Source organism: Podarcis raffonei, chromosome 6, assembly GCF_027172205.1.
Source record: "Podarcis raffonei isolate rPodRaf1 chromosome 6, rPodRaf1.pri, whole genome shotgun sequence".
Classification (NCBI taxonomy): domain Eukaryota; kingdom Metazoa; phylum Chordata; class Lepidosauria; order Squamata; family Lacertidae; genus Podarcis; species Podarcis raffonei.
This window is the reverse complement of record NC_070607.1, coordinates 90,988,253-91,002,191: the sequence shown is the minus strand read 5'-3', so window position 1 is coordinate 91,002,191 and position 13,939 is coordinate 90,988,253. Positions and strand designations below refer to the sequence as shown.

The 13,939-nt window shown below is 40.7% G+C and overlaps 1 protein-coding gene across 7 annotated transcripts in view; it reads left to right on the top strand.

Moving 5' to 3' along the window:
• DIDO1 (death inducer-obliterator 1) overlaps positions 1 to 13,939 on the top strand; it is a 68,166-nt gene that overhangs the window by 14,780 nt on the left and 39,447 nt on the right. For 2 of the 7 annotated variants that reach the window (XM_053394461.1, XM_053394465.1), the window contains 6 exons: positions 656 to 854; positions 3,196 to 3,294; positions 6,165 to 7,038; positions 8,427 to 8,745; positions 11,965 to 12,171; positions 13,615 to 13,858. In XM_053394461.1, coding sequence (XP_053250436.1) covers positions 656 to 854; positions 3,196 to 3,294; positions 6,165 to 7,038; positions 8,427 to 8,745; positions 11,965 to 12,171; positions 13,615 to 13,858 — 1,942 coding nt within the window. Of the gene's footprint in view, positions 1 to 124; positions 202 to 655; positions 855 to 2,478; positions 2,630 to 3,195; positions 3,295 to 6,164; positions 7,039 to 8,426; positions 8,746 to 11,964; positions 12,172 to 13,614; positions 13,859 to 13,939 lie in introns of those variants that run through there. The other 5 variants (XM_053394466.1, XM_053394464.1, XM_053394463.1 and 2 more) reach the window with 5 other exon arrangements.

Sequence of the window (13,939 nt, the reverse complement as noted above, 5' to 3'; positions counted from 1 at the left end):
CAATCTCTTTTTTTGTTTTCTGCGCTGAACAAATGGTATTGACACAGTATTTAGAGTGCTGTCCCTTTAAATGAGATGGGGTAGAATCTTCAAGCTTTTGATTTCTGGCGGTTGGGATTTGTCGGTTGGGCAAATCCCTGTGTGGGTTAGTGATGGAGAGCGAGAACTGGCAGCAGAAGCTCTAGAAAGAAAAACTCAAAAGTAAGAAACAAGGGGATGTTTTAATACTGAAGATCTGTTCAAAAACCTTAACATGTAACTTGTTCTTCAGATCATCCCTTAAACAGGAATACCCATATTTTATAGTAGGATGAAGATTTTTCTTTTGCAAGTATTCATTCTATGACTTCACAATAATTTGAAGCTATAAATTACCTTAGTACTCTTTGATTTATAAAAATACCTGTGCCCAATTCCATTCCTGTAAAACACTGATAGAGGCAAAACTTTGAAAGTTGTGGTCGAGTGTAGCATTCACAAATGGTTAATGCTTAATAGGTTTCATCCTGTATGTAATGTAATGAAATTATCCCCTTTAAAAATACGTTGGTGCAAGTTCTAATAATTTAGTTAGTGTGAGCAGCATCTCTTACTTCAAATGGGTAAGAAGTGGTAACGCAAGTGAACAACAATCTAAATACATTTTTTGTAACAGGCAGCCAAACCAAGTGCAGCATTGCTGGTTTCGGAGTCAACAGGATGGCATCAAGATGAACTTTGTGCTTCTGACTTCCCCAGAACAGCCTGCACTGTAGGGCTTATGCTGAGTGACTTGCTTCTGCCCTCCAGTGATTCTTCCTTTGGTTTAAGTCAAGAGGGAGAAAAAATACTGGCATCCTCTAATGCTATGTCAGGTAAAAGCATTTAGAGGATATTGGAGCCTATTCTATTTCATTTGCTTTTTCTGGAAATTAGGATCCACCTTCTTATTTCATAACCTTTCTTTACTATCCAAAGTAAACATATATTAAGATCTTAATTATATACTGTGTTCTGTTGTATTGCAGTCTCTTCAGAATTCTATTGTACTTTATTTTTCTGTGTATAAGACAATGTTGTTTGCTAAAAAAAATTAGTCAAAAATTAAGGGGGGTCTTATACATGGATGGTGAATGCACAGGGATTAAACTGTCCCTCCCAGGTGCCTGGCTTGGGCAATCTCCCCAAAAAAGCTCAACTTTGGGCGATCTTGAGTGTTGGTGGGGCACGCCTCGCTGCTGCCCCAGGCACCAGTGGGGGTTGCCATGCTGTTGCCAGTGCTTTGAATGTTTAATAAAATATCAAAGTTGTTCTGTTTGCTGTTTAAAATATTGATTTCTTAATTTTGGGTTCGGAAAAATAGGAGTCATCTTATACATGGGGGCATCTTATACACGGGAAAATACAGTAATTATGAAAGCAAGTCCTAGCTGTGTCCACATTGCTGTGTGACATTGTGTCATATAACATGTTTGTGGAGTTTTGCGGATCAAAGCTGGGGACTTTGTTGATAATTAGGCAGGGGACAGCTGTCTGAAGAAATTCAGTTCTGAAAAGTTGGAAGTCCAACTTGAGAAGGCTTGCTGTAAGCAGAAAAAATTATAGAAATCATGTTATGACACACCCAGTACAAAGATTGTGTAGGGCTGTTACTCATTTCCCTGCTATTCCATAGGACAAAGGCATGGACCCCAATCCAGAAGATTTTTCCAATATCTTGTGAACGAGTCTTGCCTAGATTCAGTATCTCAGGAAGTCCTTTAATGGAATGTGCTGTCTCTCTAATACTGTATGGGGTGACTGGTGAAAATTGTCAGGGTCTCAGTGGGCATGGGAAATGTAGGAAGGCAGACTTACAGACCAGTTTGTGATCTACAGAACATGCTTCCTATTCAGACACCATTCTTGGATTATGAGCAGTCACTGGAGTGGGAGCCCTAGTGCCGCTGATGTGTATGGTAACAGTTGCTCTATTCAGAGTAGCATAACTGAGGTTATAGGTAAAGGGGAGACCAGAAAGCTATATGGTTGGTTTCTGTGTTCAGGCAGGGGTGGGCAGGGGAGAAACTGGAAGTACCTTGTATTATGCTGCAGCACACCTAGAGTACTGCTAGGTTTGTTTCTGGTAGACAGCGATTGTGGAGTTGGGAAGAAGGCAAGTGTGGGAGCATGTTTCAGCAAGTGCATGCTTTAATTGTCTAACCTGTTCCCTTCAAGCTATATTTAATGTAACAGACAACATACTTTGGATTCCACACATGCTAAAATAAACACAATGGTGCATTCATAGGGTAGGAAGCTGCCTTATAGAGTCAGGCTGTTGGCCCATCTAGCTTGGCATTGTTGATAGTGACTGGTAGGAGCTGTCCACGGTTTCAGACAGAAGCATTTCCCAGCTCTTCCTTGAAGATTGACCCTTTAGACAATATGTGTGCTGTGTTCAAAATATGCTGTAACTGTAGGACCATTACAAAACTAGTGATGTTCTGCTTTTTTAAGAGTCATCAGCTGTCTAAATCCCTTCGGGACTCTTTCCAGGCCTCACCCCTCATTGGCCCTGCTTCACAACCAAGGTTGTTTCTACCTAGTTGCAATGTGTCCTTGAATGCTGATGAAGTCTCTAGCTGCTTGCCTGGATGGATAGTAGAGGGTGTGTGTATGTGTCTATAGAAAGTAGTCTACTCCAAAAACAAACCTACAGTGGTGCCTCGCAAGACGAAAAGAATCCGTTCCGCGATTCTCTTCGTCTAGCGGTTTTTTCGTCTTGCAAAGCAACCCCATTAGCGGATTAGCGCTATTAGCGATTTAGCGCTATTAGCGGCTAAGCTGTTAAAAGGCTATTAACGGCTTAGCGGCTTTGAAAAGGGGGGGGAGCGGGGGGAAATGGCGAGACTCGCAAGACGTTTTCGTCTTGCAAAGCAAGCCCATAAGGTAATTCGTCTTGCGAAGCGCCTCCGCGACGGAAAACCCTTTCGTCTTGCGGGTTTTTCATCTTGCGAGGCATTTGTCTTGCGGGGCACCACTGTACATTAGTTGCTGTACCCATTTTTGTCTCTGTCCCCACCTGTGATCCTCAGAAGGGAATGTCGCTTCAGGCTGAAAAAGGTGCCCCATCCCAATCTAAATATTTTAATGAAATAGCTAATTTGCTTTTCCATGTTTATCAGGTTGAAAGTAAATCAGTGTTAAAAACCTTTTGTGTTTGTTCTTTTTCAGGGGTGACATTTGGGAATAGTGTTATCACTGGTGTGAAAGAAGAGAATCTGGAATCTCTGGCACTGGATTCTGAATCTAATATGGAAACCCGTTCTCTTGGTAAATTATTTTGTTTAGGAAAGTGTCTTAACCTGAATAAAGCTTCTAATTGTAATTACTTCCATTTCTGATGATTAGGCTGTGAGTACTATTGCTTATATAGCCAAAACTGTACCACCTATTCACAAGAGATATATATTGGAAGGTTGGTGGTGACCTCAAGGTTTGCAGAAGTACAAAAGTATTTTTTTTAAACAAAATAAGTAGGAGGCAACTGCCCAGTGATGACTGAGCATGTGCACTGGTCACAGAATGCTAATTGCTGGGGAAAGACGAATGAAGTAGCTGGAATCTCAAACACCTGACACTGAAACCTTTTGTTAAAGGTTCCAATTGCCTATACAATGGTATCTTGGTTCTCGAGCGTAATCCATTCTGGGAGTCCATTTGACTCCCTAAAACGGTTCAAAAACAAAAGTTCAGCTTCTGATTGGCTGCACTCAAGCGGAAGCCGTGTTGGATGTTCGGCTTCCCAAAAACGTTCACAAACATACTTCCGGGTTTTCAGCGTTCGAAAGCCAATTTGTTCGGGAGACAAGCCATTCGAGTACCAAGGTACCACTGTAATAATACTGATCATAGTCTCCATTGATTTGTGATGAAAGTAAATAGTTTTAATAGTTATTGGTCTCTGATACACTCTTTATGATAATAATAATGATAATTATTTATTATTTATACCTTGCCCATCTGGCTGGGTTTCCCCAGCCACTCTGGGCGGCTTCCAACAGAATATTAATATACAATAGTCTATTAAACATTAAAAGCTCCCATAAACAGGGCTGCCTTCAGATGTTTTCTAAAAGTCTGGTAGTTTTTCTCTTTGACTTCTGGTGGGAGGGCGTTCCACAGGGCAGGTGCCACTACCAAGAAGGCCCTCTGCCTGATTCCCTGTAACTTGGCTTCTCACAGCGAGGGAACTACCAGAAGGCCCTTGGCACTGGACCTCAGTGTCTGGGCAGAACGATGGGGGTGGAGACGCTCCTTCAGGTATACTGGACCGAGACCGTTTAGGGCATTAAAGGTCAGCACCAACACTTTGAATTGTGCTCGGAAACATACTGGGAGCTAGTGTAGGTCTTTCAAGACCAGTGTTATGTGGTCTCGGTGGCCACTCCCAGTCACCAGTGTAGCTGCCACATTCTGGATTAGTTGTAGTTTCCGGGTCACCTTCCAAGGTAGCCCCACATAGAGCACATTGCAGTATTCCAAGCGAGAGGTAACTAGAGCATGCACCACTCTGGTGAGACAGTCCGCGAGCAGGTAGGGTCTCAGCCTGCGTACCAGATGGAGCTGGTAAACAGCTGCCCTGAACACAGAATTGACCTGTGCCTCCATAGACAGCTGTGAGTCCAGAATGACTCCCAGGCTGCACACCTGGTCCTTCGGGGCATAGCTACCCCATTCAGGACCAGGGAGTCCTCCACACCTGCCTGCCTCCTGTCCCCCCAAAACAGTACTTCTGTCTTGTCAGGATTCAACCTCAATCTGTTAGCCACCATCCATCTTCCAACCGCCTCCAGACACTCACACAGGACCTTCACCGCCTTCACTGGTTCTGATTTGAAAGGTAGAGCTGGGTATCATCCGCATACTGATGGACACCCAGCCCAAACCCCCTGATGATCTCTTTCAGCGGCTGCATGTAGATGTTGAAAAGCTAGGGGGAGAGGAAAGAACCCTGAGGCACCCCACAAGTAAGAGCCAAGGGGTCTGAACACTCATCCCCACAACCACTTTCTGAACACGGCTCAGGAGGAAGGAGCGGAACCACTGTATAACAGTGCCCCCAGCTCCCAGCCCCTCTAGGCGGTCCAGAAGGATGTTATGGTCGATGGTTTCAAAAGCCGCTGTGAGATCCAGCAGAACCAGGAAACATATACAGTGGTGCCCCGCAAGACGAATGCCTCGCAAGACGAAAAACTCGCTAGATGAAAGGGTTTTCCGTTTTTTGAGTCGTTCCGCAAGACGAATTTCCCTATGGGCTTGCTTCGCAAGACGAAACGTCTTGCGAGTTTGTTTCCTTTTTCTTAAAGCCGCTAAGCCGTTAATAACCGCTAAGCCGTTAATAGCCGCTAATAGCCGTGCTTCGCAAGTCGAAAAAACCGCAAGACGAAGAGACTCGCGGAACGGATTAATTTCGTCTTGCGAGGCACCACTGTATGTAGATAGATGTAAACTGCTTTGATATTTTTATGATAATAGCGGTATATAGATATTTTTTAAAATAAATAAGTAAAACTTTTCACTTACTTGACTCTCATGCTGCTACAGAACATAAATAATTGTATCTCTTGTATTTGGGGAATGTCCTATTCATTATAGGTCAGCATTCCCCAACCTGATGTCTTCCAATGTGTTGGGCTACAATTTTCATCATACTATCCAGGGCTGATGGGAGTTATAACCTAAAGCATTTGTAGGTTACCAGTTTGGGGAAGATTGATCCAAGCCAATAGACAAGTGGCTAGTTGCACTTGTGAATTCATAGCTCTGACTAGACTTTTATATAATAGGCTGAGTAATATGTTGTCCATTCATCTTGATCATAGTCTCCACCTACCCATTGCCAGGATAGGTAGCTGCCATATTGGTGAGCTGACAGTCCTTTGTTGATTAAGCCTGAAAGGGAAGAAGTGCGGAAAAACAAGGTGTAATGGACAGAGAAACTTAACACTATGCCCTGTTTCTACTATAACCTTGCGCTCTGTTTAGTTGGAATTTCACGAGGAAGTATGTTTTTGCTCAAAAGTTCAAAAATGAAACATACACAAGAAGAAGTGTAAAACATGTTACTGTTTATGGGAAGGCAATTTTAAAATCCATGTTTAAAATATGCAATTCTTTGTATCATTTCTCTTCAACATCAGCTTTGGATGACAAAAATGAGCAAAGCAATGACGATGAACAAAAATCAATTAAACCCACAAGTAAGGAGTTCAAGAAAACTTGGGGGTTTCGGAGAACTACAATTGCAAAGCGTGAAGGTTTAGGGGATGCTGAAATGGACATCACCGAACAGTCATCTCCACAGCAGCAAAGTCTGGCTCTTAGGCGTAGTGGGCGACAGCCCAAACGCACTGAACGGGTAGAAGAATTTCTTACAACTGTAAGGCGCAGAGGAAGAAAGAATCTTCCCACAGCTCTTGAGGACTTGAGCGAGCCAGCATCCTGCCATGTTACTGACATTGAAACTGCTTCTGAAGGCAGTGTAGAAAGCATGTCAGATGTAAAAGCCATGTCTCAGAAGTGTCACTCCAAGGACATTAAGGGCCAGCCAGCTGGGAAAGGGAGAGCCACTAAAGAACATGACTATGAGGAAAGGGAGGATGATTCATCTGACAGTGATAGTGATGGGTTAACACTGAAAGAGCTACAGAACCGTCTAAGAAAGAAATGTGTCGAGCAGAAACCTACAGAACTAACTCTGAAAGAGTTACAGAATCGCCTCAGGAAAAAACATCAAGAACAAAATCCTACAGAGACAGTTGACGTTCAAGCAGGCAACCAAATTAAGACCGAAATAGCTGTAAAGCAAGAACCAGAAAGTATAGGCAATACCGAGGCTGGAGATCAAGGAACAGTTCCCAAAGAAATGAGTGAAGCAGTTCAGGTTAAGAAAGAAGGAAGATCTCCTGCGCATACTGGGGATGAACCTGAAGAATCCAAAAAGAGGAAATCAGAGTCTGAAGTTTATGATCCTAGTACTCTGTACTGTATCTGTCAGCAGCCTCACAACAACAGGTATTACCTACTTATTTATTTCATAAAATTTATACACCGCTTGATTGTAAAAAAACCCTCAAAGTGGTTTACAAAAGATAAAGTAGTAAAATCAAGAAAAATTCATGGCCATACTTTAAAATATACAGAAGTTAAAATAGTTTTTCACAAACTCCCCTGAACCCCGCCGCCAAATAGTTTCTAAAATAGCTACAGTGGTACCTCTGGTTATGAACTTAATTCATTCTGGAGGTCCATTCTTAACCGGAAACCGTTCTTAACCTGAGGTACCACTATAGCTAATGGGGCCTGTCGTGCCACTGGCACGTGATTTCTGTTCTCATCCTGAGGTAAGGTTCTTAACCTGAGGTACTACTTCTGGGTTAGCAGAGTTCGTAACCCGAAGTGTTTGTAACCCGAGGTACCACTGTATAGTAGTTGGATAAAATCTTTAAACATGAAATAGACAGTTTTGAAATTTCTGCTCTTAAGAGACAGTCTATTATGTACAAGATCTTTTTATAGAGGTTTGAAAGTTTTGAGTAATAGAGGGATAGTTGTTGAATGCAGTTGAGAGAGCATGTATATGGAACTTTCAAACAACAATTTAATTTTGTGTTGCTATGAATGCACAATTTAAAATACATCTGCTGTGCTACCACATGGCCCTTCACATACATCTATCACTATTGTTCAGTCCCAGTAGTCTGAGGTACAGAAGTTCTAATTTAGGGTGGAAGCGTTCATATGGTCTAATCAGTCAAGAGGGAAGTAGTACTCTGAATTTTCAGGAAGGGGAAATGCAGTTTTGGGAAGGCTTGTTATAGGATCATGGAATCGTAGAGTTGGAAGGGACCCGGAGAGTCATGTGGTCCAACCCCCTTCAATGCAGGAATCTCAGATAAAGCAACCATTACAGATAGCCATCCAACCTCTGCTTAAAAACCTCCAAGGAAGGAGAGTCCGCAACCTCCCGATGGAGTCTGTTCCACCGTTGAACAGCTCTTAACATCAGAAAGCTTTTCCATAAGTTTAGTCAGAATCTCCTTTCTTGTAACTTGAAGCCACTGTTGTTCCTGGGTAGTCTGTAGGAATGCAAAGGTGACAAAGAAAGACAATCGTATATGGGTTTAGCAAAGCAGTGGGAGTCATGTAGGGGTGAAGGCAGTGTTAAATTGCAGCATTTACTGAGACATTTGGGCGTTTAATTATGTAAAGAAAAGAGTTAAATGGGATAACGAAGTAAGCTTTTGTCTGATTTCATATAGATGTGGGATCTTTTTTATTTACTGTTGTGGTGGTGATATAACAAATTTTATTGACTGTATTTGATTGTAATCAGACAGATTTTGTAAAACTGAAGTATTTCACATTAATGATCTATTTTTGCCAACCCTTTCCTTTTTTAGGTTTATGATTTGTTGTGATAGATGTGAGGAATGGTTTCATGGAAACTGCGTAGGGATTTCAGAGGCTCGTGGGCGACTCTTGGAAAGGAATGGAGAGGACTATATCTGCCCAAATTGCACCATTCTGCAGGTGCATGATGAGACAGTTATGGATGCAGACCAACAACAAACCATGTTGGGACAGGTAACAGGTGATGGCACAGAGCTTACAAGCATAGGAACTGTTGAGCAAAAGTCCATTGAAGACCAAGGAATCAAGGGACGGATTGAAAAGGCTGCAAATCCCAGTGGAAAGAAAAAGCTCAAAATATTTCAACCAGTGAGTATTTAATTTGTAGTGACATGAGGCTAAGTGTGTTTCTAGTGCAACTGCTCTGGTTCAGAACTGAAGTGAAAGAAAAAGTCACCCTAGGTATAATTAAATTTTGTATTTTTTGTATGTTAGTTATAGTATTAAGCAAATACACTACTTAGATATAGGTAATTCATTATACTTAGTGAATCAGAATACTAATATATTTTAGAAGAGGAAATGGGGAAGTATTGCTCATTCTTAGCTACCTTGGTTGCATCTGCATGCTTTTCTGTCATTCTGTCTTAGTTCTCCCTTGCTATAGGGCTATAATTGGATGTTTGTTTGTTTAAATGTTACCAAGTTTCTTAGACATTACATTAACAAAATGCTTTCTCTTTTCTCTCTATTTCCTACCCCCTAAGTATCTCCTTCCACAATTGTCCTATTTATCCTGTATACAAAGAAGGAAAAGGTGGGGTGAGGGAACAACATATTCGTATGGAGTAGTTATAGCACACACACCCTGCTGCATGAATATCAATTTAAGATATGGAATAGCTATCCATAACCATAATTTCTTTATGTCTTGTGCTTCAGTTATTTTAAAAATAGGGAACAGATTATTATGAAAGCCTCTGCTCATTTCTGAATCTCAGAAGTTGCTAATTGCTTCCTAGGTTTCTGTATATCAGGAATAGGAAGTCTTTGACCCTGCAAATGTTAGTCTGCAATTCCCATCATCCCTAACTATTGGCTATTTTGGCTAGGTTTGGTGGAAGTTGGAGTCCAAGAACATTTGGAGGATCAAGCTCCATACCTATCAAGGCTATACAGTGGATCCTCCAGATATGAACTTAATTCGCCCAGGGGGTCCGTACTCACCCCGGAAAGTCCATATCCGGAGGTGCCGCTTCTGCACACGCACACGGTGCAGTAGAGCGCTTCTGTGCATGTGCGCGCGGTGAAACCCGGAAGTGTACACTTCCGGGTTTGCCACGTTTGTAACTCGAAATTACATTACCCGAAGGTAACATAACCTAAGATACCACTGTATGTGATTTCAATTTCTGTTGTTGTAGAGTTGATTAGATGTTACTAGAGAGTTCTGGCATTTTTATTGCAATGTGCTATAATCTAAATCCTTTTTCTATTGGTCTTGCCTGAAAAGGCCCAAATCTACTTTCACTTTATAAAATAAGTAAGATTTATAAAAATAATCAGCATAACTGTTGGGAGATGAATTATTAAAGCAGATCCTTCCTCCACACATTTGATAATAAACCAGATGACAGCACCAGATTCTGGAGGCAAATTATTATAGTAGACAAATTATGCAAATTTCACTTAATCTTATACTATACGTGATCTATAACTCCATGAGTAGAACTTACCATGAACTAATATGGAATTTGCTAATCCCTAGTTTCTAGTAAAAGCATAATTCAAGACATACCTATTCTGGAATAGATTATCAAAGTGTGGAACATACCAGAAATTGGGGTGGAGGAAACAGAACAGAGTTGAGAGATGGGAGACCAACCAAAGAGTATTTAGAAAGTGAGGAATGGAGTACAGGGGGATGCAAAGGGAAGGAGAAATGTCCTAAATCAAATGAGATGTCTGCATTTCAGATTATCTCTTTACTTTCCCTACACTCATTCCGATGAGGTTCAGGCGAGGGCCCCAGTCTTCCAGGCAGCCTTGGTGGGGGGAGAGAAAGGGTGGAAAGCATTCTTTCTGTGAACTCCTTTCATTCACTTATGAATTTACACTGATTAGTCTAGATAACAGCTCACCTTTACGTGGGAGGAATCCTCCCAGAAGGCAAAAAGTAGATTTCGCATCCCCACTGGCCTTGCTCGTAGAGGTTGTCACTGTGTCAGAACTTAACGTTACCCTTCTTAGTCAAGTAGACTAAGTAGTCAAGTAGACTTGGCTATTTCTTTCTTTTTTTATAATAATTTTTATTAAGGATTTTACATTACAAAAAAACAAAAAGAAAAAACAACAAAAAAGAAAAAATATCCAACAAAAATTGTTAAAAACAATCAATCTTTCCATCTCCTTATTTTTCATTTACTTGTTTCTAGGACCTCCTCATACCACCCTTTTTTTGTATTCCAAGTTCAAGTTATTAATTCAACAATTTCTTTCCCTCTTTTTGCTACCCAGATCTCATTCTTAAATTATTACACTCTTAGATTTTTACTTATATAAACCCATTTTTTCATATTCTTTTAGCCCATCACAGCTAGAAACCACTTAGTTCCAGTCCAACATTATTCTAAAATTCCTTAATTTTACAATATCTCTGTAAATAATCTTTAAATTTCTTCCAATCTTCCTCCACTGACTCTTCTCCCTGGTCTCGAATCCTGCCGGTCATTTCCGCCAATTCCATATAGTCCATCACCTTCATCTGCCATTCTTCCAAAGTGGGTAAATCTTGTGTCTTCCAATATTTTGCAATAAGTATTCTTGCTGCTGTTGTGGCGTACATAAAAAAAGTTCTATCCTTCTTTAACACCGATTGGTCAACTATGCCCAGGAGAAAGGTCTCTGGTTTCTTCTGTAGGGTATATTTAAATACCTTTTTCAATTCATTATATATCATCTCCCAGAAAGCCTTAATCCTTGGGCACGTCCACCAAAGGTGAAAAAATGTGCCTTCATTTTCCTTACATTTCCAACATTTATTATCAGGCAAGTGATAGATTTTTGCAAGCTTGACTGGGGTCATGTACCACCTGTAAATCATTTTCATAATATTCTCTCTTAGGGCATTACATGCCGTGAATTTCATACCGGTGTTCCACAACTTTTCCCAGTCTGCAAACATGATATTATGTCCAACATCTTGTGCCCATTTTATCATAGTAGATTTAACCGTTTCATCCTGAGTAGACTTGACTATTTCTAAAAAAACAAAAACCCAAGTTCTACAAATCTTTTTAGAATGTACATCCAAATATACATGCAGAAACTTTGAGTAAGAAAAACACCTATAGATTGCAAAATGCAGACAGTCTTTAGCACATGAACACATATAAAAAAGATAGAAACAGATGAAAAATAGAAGAGCAAACCACCATTAGGAAAAGCAAGTCTTTAAAATATATCTGAGCTTTGTCAAAGTGCATGTAAGACAGCTCTGTTTTTAGCATTGTTGTGTCAAAATCTTGCCAGTGATAAAGAGGTTAAACATTTTTCTTTTCTTTTTAAATTTCTTGTGCTGTTCTTCAGGTAGTTGAAGAGCCTGAAGCAGCCAGCTGCATTGGCCCAGGGTGTTCTAATGTTGCTCAGTCAGGTTCTGTGTACTGTGGTCATGAATGCATTCTCAAACATGCTGCAGCCACCATGAAGTTTCTAAGTGAAGGCAAAGAGCAAAAGCCAAAAGAGAAGACCAAACCAAAAGTTGAACGAGCTGTTGCCGTAAAACCTCAGCCTATGGTAAGTCTGAATTGTTTTTGAAGTAAATAGCCCTTCCCACACCACACACAGAGGGAGATCTTGGAGGAACAGACATTTTGTAAAATAGAAAAAAAATCATTTGCATGGTAAAAGATCCAGATTTTTCATCAAGTTATTTTGAGTGCTCCCTTGATGAGATCTCATCATTCTATCTAACTAAGAACATAATATCTTTGCTGGATCAGAACAAATGCCTATCTAGTCCACCATCCTGTTCCCTCTGTGGCTTATGAGAAATGGACAAGCAGGGCATTTCCACTGTTGTTTACCTTAGTATGGTAATTAATTTTCTTCCTGTAGTATATAACCATTGATAGCCTTATACTCAAGAAATTTAACTAATTCCCATTTAAAGCAGTCTATGTTGGTTATTATCATACTTCGATGATTTTATACTGTGTGAAGTATTTCCTTTTGTGTGTCCTGAATCTTCTATCCATTTAGCTAATTTGAATGATCACAACTTCTGGTGTTGTAAGGGGGGGGGTGTCACATTTTCCATCCTAAATCCCACCACCGTTCCTGTGAGAGCAGCATTATCATATATATGTCTGCTTTCCTTTACAGAATCATTAAAAGAACTGCTGTCTCCCCTAAGAATATGCTGTTTTATAGCACTAGTTACAAAGCAATCTACAACTTAAGATTGTTAGCCACATTAAGACCAGAGGGTATCAAAAAAAGCAAAACTCTAACACTCCTTGAAAAAGATATTTGATATGTTGCTGGCACACACAGGTTCAGAATTGCAGATTAGTGCCCCATTTGATCTCATTAAGCTGATGCAGTTCTCACAATGGCCTCATACAGAGGTTCTTGCTTATAAAAGCATACATGAGAACAGGGATCAACACACTAAGCTGTGCCTCACTGTTGCTCACCAACTCATGGAGAGCAAAGATCTACGTTTTTAATGGTCCTAGCAATAGCATAACAATTTATTGCAGAATAGAGAATGATTTTGAAAACATTTGCCCTGTGCAGTCACTTGATCATGAGTGCACTAAACTCAATCTCTTCCCTGTCCCCTGCTGTCACCCACCAGTTCAGGGAAGGGAAACCGCTGAAGTGGGGAACTTCCTGTACTCATGGAGGCTCCCCAAACAAATTAGAACCACGGTTAGGCGCAGGTTGTTCTTTGCTTCAGATCCTTTGCACCCATGTTAATCTATGGGTTGGCAGAACATCAGCTACAAACAGGTGCTGAACCACCCATTATGATCTGCATTCACTGTACTATAGTTGTGTGTTGTGCATACTAATGATCCCAAGCCAGGGGTTATAGTTTCTGGAGGTGACATGCAGAGAAATATAATATGGAATTTTGTTGTATGAGATGTTTGCAAGTTCTCCAATACATAACGAACTGACCTCTACTCCTGTGTTATGATGACTGTATTATTGCAATACTTAGTGATTAAGGTTCTGCTGGTTACACAGGCCGGTATCAAACCTCTCTCCGCACAGAAGAGACCAGCTCCTGAAAAAAGAGAGATTATCATGAAGAAAACCGTGGCAGCACCCGTAAAGACCGAAGCAAATACTCAGACAGTTGCTAAAGAGCCAGCTTCAGAAAGCAGCACACCATCCTGGGCAAGCGATCATAATTATAATGCAGTAAAGCCAGAAAAGACTCCTGCCATTTCATCATCACTGTTGTTCAAATGTATGTATTTCACAGGGATATACCTCTGCAATCATTACACTTTCCTTGAGTACCTTTCAACTTTTGACCCTGTTAAATTAG